This window comes from Seriola dumerili, unplaced genomic scaffold (genome assembly GCF_002260705.1).
Source record: "Seriola dumerili isolate Sdu_G_001 unplaced genomic scaffold, Sdu_1.0 BDQW01000011.1, whole genome shotgun sequence".
NCBI lineage: Eukaryota > Metazoa > Chordata > Actinopteri > Carangiformes > Carangidae > Seriola > Seriola dumerili.
Genome location: NW_019174266.1, coordinates 5,922,193 through 5,944,895, shown reverse-complemented (window position 1 = coordinate 5,944,895; position 22,703 = coordinate 5,922,193). Strand labels below are relative to the sequence as shown.

At 33.2% G+C, this 22,703-nt stretch overlaps 1 protein-coding gene across 1 annotated transcript; it reads right to left on the bottom strand.

Annotated features, from left to right (window-relative positions):
• Nucleotides 1-15,883: 15,883 nt before the first annotated feature.
• Nucleotides 15,884-22,407, bottom strand: vegfd (vascular endothelial growth factor D). The gene is made up of 8 exons (XM_022749503.1): nucleotides 21,840-22,407; nucleotides 18,757-18,970; nucleotides 18,550-18,670; nucleotides 17,647-17,716; nucleotides 17,367-17,494; nucleotides 17,167-17,282; nucleotides 16,354-16,519; nucleotides 15,884-15,968 (listed from the first exon to the last, which is right to left on the bottom strand). The coding sequence occupies exons 1-8, from the start codon at nucleotides 21,951-21,953 to the stop codon at nucleotides 15,950-15,952; spliced, it is 948 nt and encodes a 315-aa protein (XP_022605224.1). The 5' UTR covers nucleotides 21,954-22,407; the 3' UTR covers nucleotides 15,884-15,949.
• Nucleotides 22,408-22,703: the final 296 nt, after the last annotated feature.

The window sequence follows — 22,703 nt, the reverse complement described above, 5'->3', positions numbered from 1 at the left end:
TAATTATTCTATGACGCTTTTTTGACATTTTTATGACTATTATATTATGACGTTTTGCACCCTACTATACCATGACGTTTTTTGACATTTTTATGCTTTCCTACACTTTGACGTTATTTGACATTTTTATGCCATACTATACTATGACGTTTTTTTGACATTTTTATGACTTATTATATTATGACATTTTTTGACCTTTTTATGCCTTATTATACTATGACGTTTTACACCCTACTATACTATGACGTTTTTTGACATTTTTATGCTTTATTATAGTTTGACGTTTTTTGACATTTTTATGCCATACTATACTATGACGTTTTTTTTGACATTTTTATGACTAATTATTCTATGACGTTTTTTTTGACATTTTTATGCCTTATTATATTATGACATTTTGCACCCTACTATACTATGACGTTTTTTGACATTTTTATGCTTTATTATAGTTTGACGTTTTTTGACATTTTTATGCCATACTATACTATGACGTTTTTTTTGACATTTTTATGACTAATTATTCTATGACGTTTTTTTGACATTTTTATGCCTTATTATATTATGACGTTTTGCACCCTACTATACCATGACGTTTTTTGACATTTTTATGCTTTACTATACTTTGACGTTATTTGACATTTTTATGCCATACTATACTATGACGTTTTTTTGACATTTTTATGACTTATTATATTATGACATTTTTTGACCTTTTTATGCCTTATTATACTATGACATTTTACACCCTACTATACTATGACATTTTTTGACATTTTTATGCTTTATTATACTTTGACGTTTTTTGACATTTTTATGCCATACTATACTATGACGTTTTTTTGACATTTTTATGACTAATTATTCTATGACGCTTTTTTGACATTTTTATGACTATTATATTATGACGTTTTGCACCCTACTATACCATGACGTTTTTTGACATTTTTATGCTTTCCTACACTTTGACGTTATTTGACATTTTTATGCCATACTATACTATGACGTTTTTTTGACATTTTTATGACTTATTATATTATGACGTTTTGCACCCTACTATACTATGACGTTTTTTGACATTTTTATGCTTTACTATACTTTGACGTTTTTTGACATTTTTATGCCATACTATACTATGACGTTTTTTTGACATTTTTATGACTAATTATTCTATGACGTTTTTTTGACATTTTTATGCCTTATTATATTATGACGTTTTGCACCCTACTATACCATGACGTTTTTTGACATTTTTATGCTTTACTATACTTTGACGTTATTTGACATTTTTATGCCATACTATACTATGACGTTTTTTTGACATTTTTATGACTAATTATTCTATGACGTTTTTTTGACATTTTTATGCCTTATTATATTATGACGTTTTGCACCCTACTATACCATGACGTTTTTTGACATTTTTATGCTTTACTATACTTTGACGTTATTTGACATTTTTATGCCATACTATACTATGACGTTTTTTTGACATTTTTATGACTTATTATATTATGACATTTTTTGACCTTTTTATGCCTTATTATACTATGACGTTTTACACCCTACTATACTATGACATTTTTTGACATTTTTATGCTTTATTATACTTTGACGTTTTTTGACATTTTTATGCCATACTATACTATGACGTTTTTTTGACATTTTTATGACTAATTATTCTATGACGTTTTTTTGACATTTTTATGCCTTATTATATTATGACGTTTTGCACCCTACTATACCATGACGTTTTTTGACATTTTTATGCTTTACTATACTTTGACGTTATTTGACATTTTTATGCCATACTATACTATGACGTTTTTTTGACATTTTTATGACTAATTATTCTATGACGTTTTTTTGACATTTTTATGCCTTATTATATTATGACGTTTTGCACCCTACTATACCATGACGTTTTTTGACATTTTTATGCTTTACTATACTTTGACGTTATTTGACATTTTTATGCCATACTATACTATGACGTTTTTTTGACATTTTTATGACTTATTATATTATGACATTTTTTGACCTTTTTATGCCTTATTATACTATGACGTTTTACACCCTACTATACTATGACATTTTTTGACATTTTTATGCTTTATTATACTTTGACGTTTTTTGACATTTTTATGCCATACTATACTATGACGTTTTTTTGACATTTTTATGACTAATTATTCTATGACGCTTTTTTGACATTTTTATGACTATTATATTATGACGTTTTGCACCCTACTATACCATGACGTTTTTTGACATTTTTATGCTTTCCTATACTTTGACGTTATTTGACATTTTTATGCCATACTATACTATGACGTTTTTTTGACATTTTTATGACTAATTATTCTATGACGTTTTTTTGACATTTTTATGCCTTATTATATTATGACGTTTTGCACCCTACTATACCATGACGTTTTTTGACATTTTTATGCTTTACTATACTTTGACGTTATTTGACATTTTTATGCCATACTATACTATGACGTTTTTTTGACATTTTTATGACTTATTATATTATGACATTTTTTGACCTTTTTATGCCTTATTATACTATGACGTTTTACACCCTACTATACTATGACATTTTTTGACATTTTTATGCTTTATTATACTTTGACGTTTTTTGACATTTTTATGCCATACTATACTATGACCTTTTTTTTGACATTTTTATGACTAATTATTCTATGACGTTTTTTTGACATTTTTATGCCTTATTATATTATGACGTTTTGCACCCTACTATACCATGACGTTTTTTGACATTTTTATGCTTTACTATACTTTGACGTTATTTGACATTTTTATGCCATACTATACTATGACGTTTTTTTGACATTTTTATGACTTATTATATTATGACATTTTTTGACCTTTTTATGCCTTATTATACTATGACGTTTTACACCCTACTATACTATGACATTTTTTGACATTTTTATGCTTTATTATACTTTGACGTTTTTTGACATTTTTATGCCATACTATACTATGACGTTTTTTTGACATTTTTATGACTAATTATTCTATGACGTTTTTTTGACATTTTTATGCCTTATTATATTATGACGTTTTGCACCCTACTATACCATGACGTTTTTTGACATTTTTATGCTTTACTATACTTTGACGTTATTTGACATTTTTATGCCATACTATACTATGACGTTTTTTTGACATTTTTATGACTTATTATATTATGACATTTTTTGACCTTTTTATGCCTTATTATACTATGACGTTTTACACCCTACTATACTATGACATTTTTTGACATTTTTATGCTTTATTATACTTTGACGTTTTTTGACATTTTTATGCCATACTATACTATGACGTTTTTTTTGACATTTTTATGACTAATTATTCTATGACGCTTTTTTGACATTTTTATGCCTTATTATATTATGACGTTTTGCACCCTACTATACCATGACGTTTTTTGACATTTTTATGCTTTACTATACTTTGACGTTATTTGACATTTTTATGCCATACTATACTATGACGTTTTTTTGACATTTTTATGACTTATTATATTATGACATTTTTTGACCTTTTTATGCCTTATTATACTATGACGTTTTACACCCTACTATACTATGACATTTTTTGACATTTTTATGCTTTATTATACTTTGACGTTTTTTGACATTTTTATGCCATACTATACTATGACGTTTTTTTTGACATTTTTATGACTAATTATTCTATGACGTTTTTTTGACATTTTTATGCCTTATTATATTATGACGTTTTGCACCCTACTATACCATGACGTTTTTTGACATTTTTATGCTTTACTATACTTTGACGTTATTTGACATTTTTATGCCATACTATACTATGACGTTTTTTTGACATTTTTATGACTTATTATATTATGACATTTTTTGACCTTTTTATGCCTTATTATACTATGACGTTTTACACCCTACTATACTATGACATTTTTTGACATTTTTATGCTTTATTATACTTTGACGTTTTTTGACATTTTTATGCCATACTATACTATGACGTTTTTTTTGACATTTTTATGACTAATTATTCTATGACGTTTTTTTGACATTTTTATGCCTTATTATATTATGACGTTTTGCACCCTACTATACTATGACGTTTTTTGACATTTTTATGCTTTACTATACTTTGACGTTTTTTGACATTTTTATGCCATACTATACTATGACGTTTTTTTGACATTTTTATGACTAATTATTCTATGACGTTTTTTTGACATTTTTATGCCTTATTATATTATGACGTTTTGCACCCTACTATACCATGACGTTTTTTGACATTTTTATGCTTTACTATACTTTGACGTTTTTTGACATTTTTATGCCATACTATACTATGACGTTTTTTTGACATTTTTATGACTAATTATTCTATGACGTTTTTTTGACATTTTTATGCCTTATTATATTATGACGTTTTGCACCCTACTATACCATGACGTTTTTTGACATTTTTATGCTTTACTATACTTTGACGTTATTTGACATTTTTATGCCATACTATACTATGACGTTTTTTTGACATTTTTATGACTTATTATATTATGACATTTTTTGACCTTTTTATGCCTTATTATACTATGACGTTTTACACCCTACTATACTATGACATTTTTTGACATTTTTATGCTTTATTATACTTTGACGTTTTTTGACATTTTTATGCCATACTATACTATGACCTTTTTTTTGACATTTTTATGACTAATTATTCTATGACGTTTTTTTGACATTTTTATGCCTTATTATATTATGACGTTTTGCACCCTACTATACTATGACGTTTTTTGACATTTTTATGCTTTACTATACTTTGACGTTTTTTGACATTTTTATGCCATACTATACTATGACGTTTTTTTGACATTTTTATGACTAATTATTCTATGACGTTTTTTTGACATTTTTATGCCTTATTATATTATGACGTTTTGCACCCTACTATACTATGACGTTTTTTGACATTTTTATGCTTTACTATACTTTGACGTTTTTTGACATTTTTATGCCATACTATACTATGACGTTTTTTTGACATTTTTATGACTAATTATTCTATGACGTTTTTTTGACATTTTTATGCCTTATTATATTATGACGTTTTGCACCCTACTATACAATGACGTTTTTTGACATTTTTATGCTTTACTATACTTTGACGTTATTTGACATTTTTATGCCATACTATACTATGACGTTTTTTTGACATTTTTATGACTTATCATATTATGACATTTTTTGACCTTTTTATGCCTTATTATACTATGACGTTTTACACCCTACTATACTATGACATTTTTTTGACATTTTTATGCTTTATTATACTTTGACGTTTTTGAACATTTTCATGCCTTACTATACTATGACCTTTTTTTGACATTTTTCTGACTTATCATTCTATGACGTTTTTTGATCTTTTTATGCCTTATTATACTATGACGTTTTACACCCTACTATACTATGACATTTTTTTGACATTTTTATGCTTTATTATACTTTGACGTTTTTGAACATTTTTATGCCTTACTATACTATGACCTTTTTTTGACATTTTTCTGACTTATCATTCTATGACGTTTTTTGATCTTTTTATGCCTTATTATACTATGACGTTTTACACCCTACTATACTATGACATTTTTTGACATTTTTATGCTTTATTATAGTTTGACCTTTTTTGACATTTTTATGCCTTAGTATACTATGACGTTTTTTTGACATTTTTCTGACTTATCATTCTATGACGTTTTTTGATCTTTTTATGCCTTATTATACTATGACGTTTTACACCCTACTATACTATGACATTTTTTGACATTTTTATGCTTTACTATACTTTGACGTTTTTTGACATTTTTATGCCTTACTATACTATGACGTTTTTTTGACATTTTTTTGACTTATTATATTATGACATTTTTTGACCTTTTTATGCCTTATTATACTATGACGTTTTACACCATACTATACTATAACGTTTTTGACTTTTTCATGCTTTATTATACTTTGACGTTTTTTGACATTTTTATGCCTTATTATATTATGACGTTTTACACCCTACTATACTATGACGTTTTTTGACATTTTTATGCTTCACTAAACTTTGACGTTTTTTGACATTTTTATGCCATACTATACTATGAAGTTTTACACTCTACTATACTATGACATTTTTTGACATTTTTATGCTTTATTATACTTTGACGTTTTTTGACATTTTTATGCCATACTATACTATGACGTTTTTTTGACATTTTTATGACTATTTATTCTATGACGTTTTTTGACATTTTTATCCCTTATTATAATATGACGTTTTACACCCTACTATACTATAACGTTTTTTGACATTTTTATGCTTCACTAAACTTTGAAGTTTTTTGACATTTTTATGCCATACTATACTATGATGTTTTTTTGACATTTTTATGACTAATTACTCTATGACGTTTTTTGACATTTTTATGCCTTATTATATTATGAGGTTTTGCACCCTACTATAATATGACGTTTTTTTGACATTTTTATGCTTTACTATACTTTGACATTTTTTGACATTTTTATGCTCTATTATACTTTGACGTTTTTTGACATTTTTATGCTCTATTATACTTTGACGTTTTTTGACATTTTTATGCTCTATTATACTTTGACGTTTTTTGACATTTTTATGCTCTATTATACTTTGACGTTTTTTGACATTTTTATGCTCTATTATACTTTGACGTTTTTTGACATTTTTATGCTCTATTATACTTTGACGTTTTTTGACATTTTTATGCTCTATTATACTTTGACGTTTTTTGACATTTTTATGCTCTATTATACTTTGACGTTTTTTGACATTTTTATGCTCTATTATACTTTGACGTTTTTTGACATTTTTATGCTCTATTATACTTTGACGTTTTTTGACATTTTTATGCTCTATTATACTTTGACGTTTTTTGACATTTTTATGCTCTATTATACTTTGACGTTTTTTGACATTTTTATGCTCTATTATACTTTGACGTTTTTTGACATTTTTATGCTCTATTATACTTTGACGTTTTTTGACATTTTTATGCTCTATTATACTTTGACGTTTTTTGACATTTTTATGCTCTATTATACTTTGACGTTTTTTGACATTTTTATGCTCTATTATACTTTGACGTTTTTTGACATTTTTATGCTCTATTATACTTTGACGTTTTTTGACATTTTTATGCTTTATTATACTATGACGTTTTACACCCTACTATACTATGACATTTTTTGACATTTTTATGCTCTATTATACTTTGACGTTTTTTGACATTTTTATGCCTTACTATACTATGACGTTTTTTTGACATTTTTCTGACTTATCATTCTATGACGTTTTTTGATCTTTTTATGCCTTATTATGTTATGACATTTACACCCTACTATACTATGACGTTTTTTGACATTTTTATGCTTTACTATACTTTGACGTTTTTTGATATTTTTATGCCATACTATACTATGACGTTTTTTTTGACATTTTTATGACTAATTATTCTATGACGCTTTTTTTTCATTTTTATCCCTTATTATTTATCCCTATATTACGTTTTTTTGACATTTTTATGCTTTACTATACTTTGACATTTTTTGACATTTTTATGCCTTGCTATACTATGACGTTTTTTTGACATGTTTATGCTTTACTATACTTTGACATTTTTTGACATTTTTCTGACTTATTATACTGTGACAGTTTTTGACATTTCTATGCCTTAATTTACTGTGGGTTTCTACACCCTACTATACTATGGCGTTTTTCTACATTTTTATGCCTTACTATACTATGACGTTTTTTTGACATTTTTATGCCTTATTATACAATGAAGTTTTTTTGCCATTTTTATGCCCTATTATACTGTGATGTTTTACACCCTACTATACTATGACGTTTTTTGACATTTTTATGACTAATTATTCTATGACTTTTTTTGACATTTTTATGCCTTATTATATTATGACATTTTGCACCCTACTATACTATGACGTTTTTTGACATTTTTATGCTTTACTATACTTTGACGTTTTTTGACATTTTTATGCCATACTATACTATGACGTTTTTTTTGACATTTTTATGACTAATTATTCTACGACGTTTTTTTGACATTTTTATGCCTCATTATATTATGACGTTTTGCACCCTACTATACCATGAAGTTTTTTGACATTTATATGCTTTACTATACTTTGACGTTTTTTGACATTTTTATGCCTTATTATACTATGACGTTTTACACCCTACTATACTATAACGTTTTTGGACATTTTTATGCTTTATTATACTTTGACGTTTTTTGACATTTTTATGCCTTACTATACTATGACGTTTTTTTGACATTTTTATGCTTTATTATATTATGAGGTTTTACACCATACTATACTATGATGTTTTTTGACACTTTTATGCTTTACTAAACTTTGATATCTTTTGACAATTTTATGCCTTAGTATACTATGACGTTTTTTTGACATTTTTATGTCTTATTATATTATGACGTTTTTTGACATTTTTATGCCTTATTATACTATGACGTTTTTTGACATTTTTATTCTTTAATATATTATGACGTTTTACACCCTACTATACTATGACGTTTTTTGACATTTTTATGCTTTACTAAACTTTGACGTTTTTTGACCTTTTTATGCCATACTATACTATGACGTTTTTTTGACATTTTTATGACTAACTATACTATGACGTTTTCTGACCTTTTTATGCCTTATTATACTATGACGTTTTACACCCTACTATAATATGACGTTTTTTTACATTTTTATGCCTTACTATACTATGAATTTTTTTTTTACATTTTTATGACTTATTATACTATGACATTTTTTGACATTTTTATGCCTTATTATATTATGAGGTTTTACACCATACTATACTATGACGTTTTTTGACATTTTCATGCTTTACTAAACTTTGACATTTTTTGACATTTTTATGACTTATTATATTATGACGTTTTTTGACATTTTTATGCCTTATTATACTATGACGTTTTACACCTTATTATACTACGACGTTTTTTTAAATTTTTATGCTTTATTTTATTATGACGTTTTTTGACATTTTCATGACTTATTATTCTATGACATTTTTTTTAACATTTTTATGACTTATTATTCTATGACGTTTTTTTGACATTTTTATGACTTATTATTCTATTACGTTTTTTGACCTTTTTATGCCTTATTATACTATGACGTTTTACACCCTACTGCACTATGATGTTTTTTTAACATTTTTATGCTTTATTATACTTTGACATTTTTTGACATTTTTATGCCTTACTATACTATGACGTTTTTTTGACATTTTTATGCTTTACTATACTTTGACATTTTTTGACATTTTTATGCCTTATTATACTATGACGTTTTACACCCTACTATACTATGACATTTTTTGACATTTTTATGCTTTACTATACTTTGACATTTTTTGACATTTTTATGCCTTACTATACTATGACGTTTTTTGACATTTTTATGCTTTACTATACTATGACGTTTTTTTGACATTTTTATGAGTTATTATACTATGACGTTTTTTGTACATTTTTATGCCTTATTATATTTTGACGTTTTACACCCAACTATACTATGACATTTTTTGACATATTTATGCCTTACTATACAATGACTTTTTTTGACATTTTTCTGACTTATTATACTGTGACACTTTTTGACATTTCTATGCCTTAATTTACTGTGAGTTTCTACACCCTACTATACTATGGCGTTTTTCTACATTTTTATGCCTTACTATACTATGACGTTTTTTTGACATTTTTATGCCTTATTATACAATGAAGTTTTTTTGCCATTTTTATGCCTTATTGTACTGTGACGTTTTACACCCTACTATGCTATGACATTTTTTGACATTTTTATGCCTTACTATAGTAAGCCATTTTTTGACATCTTTCTGCCTTAATATACTATGACATTTTTTGACGTTTTCATACCTTATTATACTATGACGCTTTACACCCTACTAAATTATGACGTTTTTTGACATTGTTATGCCTTATTATACTATGACCTTTTTTTGACATTTTTTTGCTTTAATACACTATGAAGTTCTTTAACCTTTTTATGCCTTATTATACTATGATATTTTACACCCTACCATACTATGACGCTTTTTGACATTTTTATGCCCTATTATAGTCTGATCTTTTTTTGATGTATTTATGACTTATTTTACTATGACGTTTTTTGACCTTTTCTGACTCATTATACTATGACACTTTTTGATATTTCTATGTCTAAATTTACTATGAATTTCTACGCCCAACTACACTATGATGTTTTTTGACATTTTTATGCCTTATTATCCTTTGATGTTTTTATGCCTTATTATACTATCACGTGTTACACCCTACTATACCATGACCTTTTTTTTTAATTTTTGTGCTTTATTATTGTATGACATTTTTTTTGATGTATTTATGCCTTACTATACCATGACATTTTTTGACATTTTTATGCCTCATCATACTATGACGTTTTTTGACATTCTTATGCCTTAATATACTATGACGTTTTTCAACGTTTTTATGCCTTAATATACGATGACGTTTTTTGACATTTTCATACCTTGATAAATTATGATGTTTTTTTTTACATTTTTAAGCCTTACTATACTTTGACTTTTTTATGCCTTACCATACTGTGGCATTTTTTTATGACTCACAGTATCCTATGACTTTTTACGTCTTATTATATTATGACTTCTTATGATTACTAATCTATGACTTTTTATGCCTTACTATACCATGACTTTTTATGACTCACTGTATTGTGAATTTTTTTTTGCCTTACCATACTATGATGTTTTAATTACTTACTTTAGTATGACGTTTTTATGCCTTACTATACTATGTTGTATATGATTTTATTAATAATTTATTCAAAACTTTTATTAAATTTAAACATACATGTCTATGTTTTATGTTTACATATATAATATGAGCATATATTGACAGGCTTTAGGATGGATATATATTTATGTAATATATGTTGTATAAATTATTATTTCATATAAACAGACATACTAAAACACATGTTTCTATTAGCTAAACATACATGTCAATATATGATATAGTTCCATTTTCTAACAGGTTTTGACTTTGACAACAACCTTCTATTGTGCAATACTACACATACACCATTTTGCACAGTGAAGCTCAAACAATCTAATAAAGTAAAGTGACTTTAAGAAATTCACAATCTGTCAGTAGTATTAGACTCTTGCTGTGTCTTAAATTGCGTACTTCCATACCCACACTTGTTATTTTGAGTGTGTAAGTTTGTTCACATTGTCAAGTATTGCAACATGCAGTATAAGTACCTGGATGATGCACTCAAAACTAAAAAAATTGATTGTAAAATGATGTACACTTCTCACTTTTTAATCCAATTTAAATGAGCGTTTTTAATCCATAAATTAGCTTTTTAACTAGTATGCAAACATGGATATCATAAGAGCCCTCTAATATTAATGTTGTACATGTTTTTCTGCTTTCACCAAGTATCTTTTCTCCTGTTTTTACAGTGACACCACTCTGTCAGGTCCAATCACACAGTATAACAGGCATTTCATTTCATCTTAGAGAGACAGGTAGATATAACCGTCAGCAGGAGAAGAGAAACTGAAAGCAAAAACATTTTCAGCCCTCCTGAGCCCCTCACACAGTCACTCTAAAGGTTAATGTTGTGTGAGGGCATGTGCTCACTGAGCAGTGTATTGATCCACATGTGGTTGGTGCCCTTGTCAGGCTTACGTGTTTGCCTAGGAAGCAACTGAATGCAAAGTACCAGAGCTATCAAAGCACATCAGAGGAATAAAATGTCATCACATTCCGGAGTTGATGTCAGTGTTGTCTCAGGGGAAATTTATGACTTTCAGACAGAAGTTATTATTGGTGACATGGGAGCCTCCTAACAGCATCTGTAGTCATCTTATAACAGAGCAAAATTAATCTTCTGTTTTCTTTGAAGCTCTGTCTTTGTGCCATGTGTCACTTTCTGTACAATGTCCAGTGATTTTTTTTAACTCCTCAACAACATTTTCATTTTATTTAGAGAACGATATATTGAAAAATATATTTGTTGTTTTCATATTTTCTGACTTTGTGTTTCCAGGAGACGGTTGCGGTGGATGGATGGGTCGACAAAACACAGGACTTAGACAGAAGAGACTGCTGTTCGTTTTCCGGTGTTAAACCAATAATCACAAGCTTAACTGCATGTTCATTATTGTATTCATGACAACAAAGGTCTAGTACGTCTGAGGAGACACTCCTACAGGTGCTATTATAGGTAATAGGGAAAAACAAGCCAAATAACCATTCTGACTGGAGGATTTTGAATTATGTCACTTCATCACATTTTTATCCCACTGCTTAGAAATCTTTTCTGCAATTTAGCAATCTGCTCATCTTAACACACTTGTTACTGTTGGCTGGAATCAAGATGTGAAAGGCTTGCTTTCATTCTTCATGCTACTTGTCTTTTTTTCTGACTTCATAAAAGATAACTGTCCCATGATGAGACACGTCCTTTTCTTTTCACCCACTGGGCCCAAAATTACAGATTTTCCATGCAGTTTCATGTCCTGTAATATGCAGTTGTATATTCCTGACAGCACAAATTGAGATATGTGGCTATTTTTCCTTTGGCACTGTGGATGGCATAAAGAGAACCTGATGATGTTCAGTGTCTGTGTGAAAATGTGTGAAAATCTCCCACAGGTCTTTTAGATGGACTGAAGTCACCGAGGGCCATATGTAGCACACACCTTTCCTTTAAGCTTGTGATATGGGCATCAGATACAGCCCTTTTTTATACTGCAGCCCCACTAAGTCCCAGTTTGATTATGTAATTTACAGCCTACACTATATCAAGTTTTAAAAGTATGTGAACACACACTTGTAAACTTTTGGCCTGGAGCTATTTGGGCTATGAAGCCAGCTCTTAATGCTATAGTAGCTACATAATGATAATTGAGACAATACAGAGCTCCAAACTTTGTGGCAACAGTTTAGTGAAGGCCCTGTCCTTTGACAACATGATGATGTTGTTTAAAGTAGGATGGACTGGAGCAGTGACTGGTAGTCAGGCCTCACACCCAGCATCAGTGTCCCACCTTGTCACAATATATTAAATATGGTTTTATACATGGTTATGTGCAGGACTATTTCTTGGCTGGAGGCAGTCTTGACTGCTTGCCTGAAGTCATTGTGCCTTGGCCAAGAAATAGTCTTACACAAAGGCAGTTGTAAAACCACGTGTTGTTTTTACACATTTGGATTTTGTTCCCCCTATTTCCAGCCTTTATGCCAGGCCTTTGTGCAATGCCTATGTGCAAGTGGAAGTAAATAGAGAATAGCAAATAGAGGTACAGTGTAAATGTGTGGCTACCATTTGTGAAGGTAAAAATAGGGTGAATATAAAGCTCAGCACAGATTCACCCTCCTCAATCCCCACTGGAAGGTGTTGAGGTGTTTGGCTCTGGGGAGACTCACCTGAAGGAATCACCTCCGGGGAGGTCAGTTTACTTCTACTTTACTACTTTGTCTTCTAAACACAATTCTAAATTGATGCTCAGTTGTCATTTTTTTTGACAGCTAAGAAATTAATAGCTTACTACTTGCATTAAGTACTCAGTGGATTTAATGAGATCATGGTCTTAAATATTTAGATTAATCTCTTAGTCTAATATTCATCTCTATTTCAATATAGCACTAAATAAATGCCAAACCAACATGAGTTTAATTCATTGGACAGGGATTTAGATCCATGGTATTAGGTAAATTAGAAACATGGGTTGAATATTCTTCTCAAAATAGTTTGCAACAGTAGAAACTGTTATTTTCTCATCATGTTCCAAAGTAAAAGTGAGAACAGTGAGATGACAGGAGGACACAAAGAGTGCAGCAAGGGGGAGACAAAACTCCTTGTAACTTCATCTTGTGTAGTATTTTGCTTCATCATGAAATCTGGAATATGCTGTTTTCAAATAATAATTTAAGGCATCACATGTGATATGTACTATATCATATTTTCATTTTGACATTTTTTCATTCTTCTACAACAACTAAAAATGTGACAGCGGTTCTCCCTGTGGTGTCTGCCTATCAAGGTCTGCTGACGCTTGGTTACAGCCTATATGACTCCCAAAGGCACCACTGATACTCTTTAATATTGCGAGCACCCACAGGAGAGCTTGTCACAGTCACAGACATCATTATTAATGTATCCTCCGGAGCTCTGAAACACAACATTAAAACATTTATGGTATCTTACCATTATATGATGGGCCCCAAATCAATTGTGATGCAAACAAAAGGAGGAAGGTATACAGTATACACTTTTAATGTTTGTATTTTACACATCAGCAGCACTGCTGAGGAAATCAATAGGAATACCAGACTGGAAATCAATATATTCACCAAGCAACAACAGTAAAATAAACACATTTACTAATGACCTGGTCCTGGTTTATGAGAAACTGTGTTTACAATCCACTCTGTCTGCAAAAAAAGCTGTGTCATCTCTGCTGCAGGTCTTTAAACATTATCAGAGGAGATAGATTTTCACCTGGAAGCTCAAAACAAATGGAGGTGAAGGTTTCTGTCTTCTCCACCACCATCTGGCTAACAAAAAAAATTGCAGCTATTGAATAGATAGCAATGCAGCGGATCTCATCTCATGTCAGCTCTTACAGCGCTTATAAAAAGTATGTAAAAGTATGTTTTATTGCGCCACAACACTGACCAAAGTAGATTTAATGTGGCTTTATTTTTGATCAGCATGAGAGAGAAACTGTCAAAGTGAAAACAGATCTGTACAAAATGATCTAAATCAATACTTGTTTGACAGAGTATTCACCGCTTCCAAGTCAGTATTACATGCACATTTGGCAGCAGTTGTAGCCTTGAGTCTGTGTGGACAGGTCTCTATCAGCTTTGCACATGTGGAATTTTTCCCCCATTGTTCTTTGTAAAATCTGTGTTGGGCTGCATGGGGATTGAATGAACAGCCTTTTCCCCAAATCCACATGTAGACATATTCTCAACTGGATAGAGATCTGGACTCTGAGTCTGTAGCCACTTTATGCTTTATGCTTTGGGCTCATTGCTCATTGTGCAGATTTCCTGCACACTGCATCACATTTTCATTTAGCATTTTCCCCCTATAATGTTGGTGTATTGATTTTACTCTCTACTTTCACAAGCCCCCCAGATTCAGGTGTGTTTATACTCCAATCAGCTGAAAGCCTTTGACTTCTCACAGGTGATCTCCATTGAACTGATTATGTGACTTCTATTACCACTTGGTAAATTAAAGATGGTGAATACTTAGGCAAACTAGTGTTTTGTGTTTTATTATATGTAATTTATATGTTAATTATCTTAGATTACATTGTATAAGTCTGTTTTTACTTTGAATTTAAATGATATTTTTCTTTGTTGCCAATGAAGCATGCAGGTTTTGCACCCTTTTTTTTTTTTTTTTTTTTTTTTTTTTAATGGGAATATTGGTGAAATGTCCATCTGGAGTTAAGCAATAATCCATACATTCATAGCAGATTCAAATTATAAAAATAATCTTTTAATGTAAACTACATATTCAGTGCACAAAGAACAAATGTACAAAACATAAACTTGACACATTGATTGAAACATAACGTAAACATGTTAAAATAATCAATTAACATGGTCTTGTGAGTTAATATCATCTTAATTAGTTAAAATGATCAGCATAAATAGGACTGTAAATAAATTATGAGCCTATTCTCTCTGCCTCCAAACATCCTTGGCGAGCAGGTTGTCGTAATTTATTTCCCCAGTGGACTTCTACTTGGGCCATTTGCATCTGTGAATAAAAGAGGGATCATTTAGAGATATAAAATATGCATGAATTCAGACGCCGGAGAGCTCTAAATGTCTGTCGCTCTGCCAGCCTTCGCCCCGGATGAACCTGAACTCAGGAGCTTTAGAAACAGATCACTTTTATTCAGTTCATCTTGCATGTCCAAAATTCATTTGCTCACTTTTCCTGTTTCCCAGCACCTGTTTAATAACTTCCTCACTACATTTTCCCCTCAACATTATCATTTCACTTGTTGCTTATATGATAACGACAGTATCTGAGCATGTCTTTTGTGTGTCTGATGTCACTTTGGAGTATAGACTAGAGTAATTAAACGTGTCAGTGGGAAACAAACAGATTATCATATTAAATCCTCTGTCTGGCATACCTGCAGGAGGCTTGATCAAAACGCTGACGCCTGTGGGCGCAGATTGAAGAGTTGAGTTGGCAGCGATGGATCGGTCTTGGTTGAAGAGTTGGTGCAGGTTTGGGAAGACAGTCACAGTGCTCCACATCTATCTCACAATCGGGCATCCATGAACTGAATGGAAACTCTAAACAGGAGGTAATAATGTCAGTACATAAAATATTCTTCATTTTAGCTGAATCTCTGTATGAACATCGACAAGTTGGTCATACTTTGATAATGAATTTACGGCATATTCAATTCACTTTAATATGTCATTAAAAGAAAAAAAAGAACATATTCTCTAGATATGATATACCTGGATTTTGGATTTTGAGCTAACTGCTAACATGCTCATGATTACATGCTGATCTTTAGCAGATATAATGTTTGCCATGTTCGCCATCTTCATTGGGGGGGTTAACATACTCATTTTTGCTAATTAGCACTAAACACAAAGTACAGCTGAGGTTGGTGGGGATGTCATTAGTTTTACATGTATTTTCTAAAACAGCAGACATCATTAGGATACATTATGAAGAAACTACAATTGTCTTTTCATAGTTTTGTGCCAATTCATCCAACACACACACACATACACGACACACACAACCACCACACACACACCCACGCACGCGCACCCGCACCGCACGCACACACACACACACACACCACACACACACACACAACACACACACACACACACACCGCACGCACCCACGCGCACACACACACACACACACACACACACACACACACACACACACACGCACACACACACGCGCACACACACACCTGGTGTACTGGAAGGGTAAGATATGCATCTGTCAGTGGAACAATCCCAGATCAACCCACTGGCACAAAGTCTCCTGGAGTCCTCTGTCTCTGACAGCTGGCCCATTGGAGAGCACCTGCCAATGACGGATTAGACCAGATGGATTAGAAAATATCACAACAAATTCAGATGAGAAATAAGACAAAGGTTTTGGACTCACCCACTGCTCCTGTGAGGTTGAGCATTACGTCGTATTATGGCGGGCTCCATGCACCTGCACTCTGTATGATTAACTACTTTTATTAGCACAGGTTCTGGTACAAACTTGAACGGAATGACACTAAGGACCTGAAACACACACACACACACACACACACACACACACACACACACACACACACACACACACACACACACACACACAATAGTGTAAGAGTGTTTGTACTCAAACCCTCAGAAAAAGGTTAAATAAAAATATCATCTGGGATTTGGTCACTCACAGTTTTATTCACATATACAGCAGTTGTGTTTCTGCAGGTGACACCCTCTTGATTGCAGCAACCACTGCACCTGTCAGTAGGAAAATCATTTCACATCTGGGTAAAGTGATGTGCATGGCACAAACTTCAGTATAAAACAGTGCCATACATTCAGGACACATACACTATGACTTTTCTCAAAGTCAGCCACAAAGAAATTACGTGCACCAAGTGCTTCACATGAAAAGTTAAAACTATTATTACTACTAGGATAAATACACAGTGTCAGAGCTTAGCTGACCATAAAGACTGTAAACACGGGGACACAGCTAGCCTGGATCTGCCTATAGGTAGGCTAACAAAATCCTACCTCCTACCAGCTCCTCTAAGGCTCGGTTTTTTAAAAGCCAGTCTCTTTGTCATCTCAACCTCGCGGTTACAAGAAGACTCCAGTAAATTGCTGGACAGTTGCCAGGCTAGCTGTTTTCTCTCTTTTACCAATCCTTATGCTAAAAACTAAGCTAAACAGCTGCTGGTGGGAGCTTCATATTTACTCTTCAGACATGAGAGTGGTATCCTCCTCCTTCCTCCCCTAACTTTTGGCAGGAAAGCAAATAAGAGCCTTTCCCAAAATGTTCAACTCTTCCTTTAACAATATGATTAAAAAACATATTAAAACAGCCTCACAAATAGTTGTGAACTGATATTAAAGAGATTCACTGTGTCATATGAAACACAAGGTGCTTGTTTGAGGACCTATGCAGTCTTGTAGATGTCAGATATGGACATTATTTCAACATTTGTCAACACAATGACTGCAGACAAGTTGTGTGGCTTTGAGTGTTAGGTAGGATGCAAGGACAACACCATATATTTGAGCTTAAAGTTGTTGAAATTGTGGATCAGGCTACATATTAAACAAACCTGTGTATGGACACACAAGGTGGCTTGAAGAACATTGAGGGGTCGGTGCCTAGCTCCTTGGCCACGTCAACACATGTTTCCCTTGGCATACACTGAGTCCGCTGCCACTCTTCATCTATGGCTGAATGCAAGACACGCAATGTTCACAACCACATCAGCACACATAAACAGGCTTGCACGTAACACATACTGTATGTTTCACCCAACCTTTAAGTATCTCCAGGCTGTAAGATTCGGCAGCGTAGCGCGTAGAGCGGTGTGACCCTACTGAAGGCGGAGAAGAGAGGGTCTCTGTCTGGGCCTCTGGCTGCTGCAGTCTCAGACGACACTTCCACAACTTCCAGTCAGGAAAGTCTGCGAGCCTCAGCAACTCATCCAGGCTGGAGGCTGACCGCACTTTCCTTTCCCACTGCTTCATTACCTGCAGGGATCACAGTCAGTCATCTTTTCATGTCTTACATTAACACAAATACATAGAAAACCCTCATTCTTGGTCTTTCATTTAATTGATATCGCTGTTCCTGTCTTTTGGGGATGTAGTGTTGATTTTGTTAACGAAAACTAAGACGAAATGTGTTCATCAATACCTGTTGTTTCCATGACTAAGACAAGACGATGACGAGATGGCACTGACATCATTAAACACTACCTGTGACTGTTTTCTTTTCAACGCAGCCGTTATGTTGACAGCACTAAAAGAGCACAGCATGGTGCACAGTGAGGAGTACCTCACGGGTAGTTAACAAGACAACAACAGGGCTCGGGTGAAAGAAGTGAGATGATATTTTGGCCCATTTTCATCACATTAAGGATGAGAAAAAAATACCAAATGCATCACTTTATCAAAGGGAAAGCAATGTGGCCATAAAATAGCTGGTGAGACTACCACAAACCTGAAGAGACATATTAAGGCTCACCAGAAGAAAGTGAGGTAAAGTAACGAAACAAAAGCTGTATTAAGCCAACTACTGAAGGCAGTGCGGAAATATTATGTATTAGAATCTCCCAACAAAAGGGGGATTGCTACATTGCTTGTAGATGGGGATTTAGTCTCACTGAAAGTCAGAAGCCCAGTCAGCTATGTTGTCTAACCTTCGACTAAAACTAGACTAAAATGTCAAGTGTTTTCGTCGACTACAGCGAGACTAAACTGTTTATGTTTTTCTTTGACTACATGAGACTTAATGGACTAAAATTGACAAGAAAATTTAAACTATCATGGACTTTTTTATCTCAGGACTAAGACTAAATCTAAATATAGCCAACAAAACTAACTCTATTGGGATGGAAATGCTGTGAGCTTTCAAAATCCCACATTTATTTGAACGATTCTTTGTAAATTTATTTGAAAGCAAGTTATGAGTAGAATCACAGTCTCTTTAATGTTGAGTCTGCATCTACAATCACTCTTTCACTCATCCCTATGTGATAGACACAAAATAGTCCACTCAGTGGTGAGCAGTAAACTGAGACTTCAGACACTCAGTCTGTTAGTCTGCTTCATCACTTAGAGGTATAAAGTTGCACTATTAAATTTGCACTTCAGATTTTGAGGGCATTATAGGGAATAAATTTCACACTTAGATAAAATGGTGGAGGGTAAATGTTGTGCACTATTCAGTAATAGTAATTTTGGACACAGCTATAGTAAATATTACGAGCTGATAACATGGCTGCAGACTCTTAGTTTTGTTAAACAAAACATCCAAGCAAAAAATAAGCAAGTAAAATGTTAGAAAAGCTGAACTGGGCAACATTAACAAAACTAAGAGCTACATTATGCATTGTGCATCATTTTCTGCTAACGTGCTTTACACTGAGTTGATATGATGTTTGCTGAAGTGTGGAGTGACTCGGAGACTTTGGCCTTATGTCACTCCTGTTAATCAAAGTGTGATTTTCAACAGCTGAAGCAGCACCTTTGTCTGCTCCAGTCTGTCTTCACGTCTCTCTGTCTCTGAAAGCTGCTCATTTCTGAAGTCCCTGCTACCAAAGGACATGAGGAATGAGATGAAACAAGATTTAATCCCATGACTTTGAAAATATATGGACCCTAGCCAGCTAAGCCACCAGTATGGACTTCGAGAGGAGGCAGCAGTGTCATCCACTTAAAAAGCACATGTCCGGTATGTACACATACATATACATACTGACACACAGTTTAAAGTATTAACAGAGAGGAGAAGAGATGTGATTCCGGGGTGGGAGAGAATAATAAAACCACCTGTCATGCTGCTACCACAGAGGAGCAAAGTTCCCATGGAGACATAAACCAGAACGAAATGGAAGCACAATCGATTGGATGCGGAGTCCAATACTTAAATTTTTTATTTTTTTCCTAATCATGAAATGTAATGTCAAGCACTGAATCCAAAATTATGTCCTATGTGAAAGATTTTTACAGCTTTGTTTTTGTTTCAACTTGTTGAGATTTTAATAGACTTTGAAGAGCCAAGGGTGTGATCTGTCTGAGTGAGAGAGGGGAGAGTTAAAATTTAGGAGCTCATTTTTGAGGCAGGAAAGCCAAAGCCTGATACCCGATGGTAGGTCTGCCACCGGGGCGTAGGCACATCTGAGCGGACAGTCATGCACTTGTCTGCGCAATGTTTGTTTTATTTACTCTGGACAACCATAATGATCTGAGCCCTCTGATGTGTTCAGTGTGTTGCAGAACAGAGGGTGGGGCAGGTTGGCTGGCTGACTGCTTCCACTTAAATCAGAGAAACAACAGAAAATAGGGAGGTTTCCCCTCTGCAATTTCTACCAGGGGATAGACCAAGTAATGAAAAACAGGGGGTGGGGGGTGGGGGGGCTCAGAGAGGGATGACAGGAACTAAACTATAGGTAAAGATGGGGAGGGTTTAAATAGAGAGGAACATAATGGAGATGATTGATGGCTTGAGAGAGAAAACCGATTTAAGTAGTAAGAGTGAAAAAGAGGGGAGAATTGGTTGAATAGTCCCTCTGACGCAGATACAATGTTGACGAGCATTTCCCCTTTTAGCCTCATGCAAGCGTGCACATGACTGCAGTGATGTCAGTTTTGATTTCAGTGGACAGAGCACAGTGAGCACATGTGAGTGTACTGCACTCTCAACAGCTGTTCAAGTCGGGATTCGTGAGTGAAAAAAACTAAAGAGGCTACGCAACACCGCAAGAACAAATGAAATCAATCCCCGAATCATCAAGTAGACGGGGAAGTTAAAGTTATACATCAGCTCCAAAAAAAGCAGTCAGCTGCAAGAGATTATTACATACGTGAAGACATAAAGCTTTCATGCCACACTTACCCTACTTCCTACCTCTCTGTGCATGCTGTGTCCCACGTTTATCCAGCTCAGCTCCACCACCAGAGTCACCAAGCAGGAGAGTCTGCACAGGGTCCGTTTCATTGTCATCATCATCCCTTGGCTCCGCTCGCTTTCTCTGAGCAGCACTCAGCAGTATGAACTTGTCTTCTCTTACTGCTGGCAGACAGCACTAAGAACTGACTGCCTCTCTGACTCAGTTTCCCAGACCAGCTGAGTCCCTCAGACCACACACACACTCAGTCTTCTCAGTGCAAGTATGTGCAACACAAACTCTTCCAGCTTCACAGTGGAGAGAGTGTGTGTGTGCCTTAGCCAGATGTAACCTGTCACAGCAACCCAGACACCCGTGAGCCAAATGGAGAGAGGCCTTTAAAACATATAACTTTTACTGCTGAAACTTTGACGCAGAACCTGAGGTGTCCAGTTAAATAACAACACTACTAGAAGTCAGAAGTTGAAAATTACCAAAAGAAAGAAAATGAAAGTCAAGATTCCAATGAAGACTCCTTATCAGCGAACTCTGTCCAAACGGATTGAAGGCCTGTGAGGTATCACAGGGCCTCGTGCTAGATGATCTGAACAAAGTCCTCTCTGCTCAAACTCTTTTCTTCTTTATATTCCTACCACCTGGAAGGCTGCTGGCCTCTGGTTTCCCTTAGCTGTTAATTTCAATGGTAACAATATCTGTGTGTTAAACTTTTCCCTCTGTCACTCCTCAGTTCTCCAGATCGTAGTGTCCAAAGACAAAAGGTCCTGAGGTGCAAGAATGGCCACACAATCCCTTCCTCAAAGATCTGGGCTAATTCTGACAGAGCTATTGAGAAGCCTGTATGTCTATCTTGG

What these genes read in the sequence shown, in the direction of transcription:
- vegfd (XM_022749503.1), bottom strand. Translation starts at nt 21,953, where the DNA reads ATGATGATGACAATGAAACGGACCCTGTGCAGACTCTCCTGCTTGGTG. An exon ending in CAACCTCACAGGAGCAGTGG is followed by an intron (nt 17,283 to 17,366) that starts GTGAGTCCAAAA and finishes CGTCATTGGCAG; the next exon opens with GTGCTCTCCAATGGGCCAGC. An exon ending in TTACCCTTCCAGTACACCAG is followed by an intron (nt 16,520 to 17,166) that starts GTGTGTGTGTGC and finishes CCTCCTGTTTAG; the next exon opens with AGTTTCCATTCAGTTCATGG.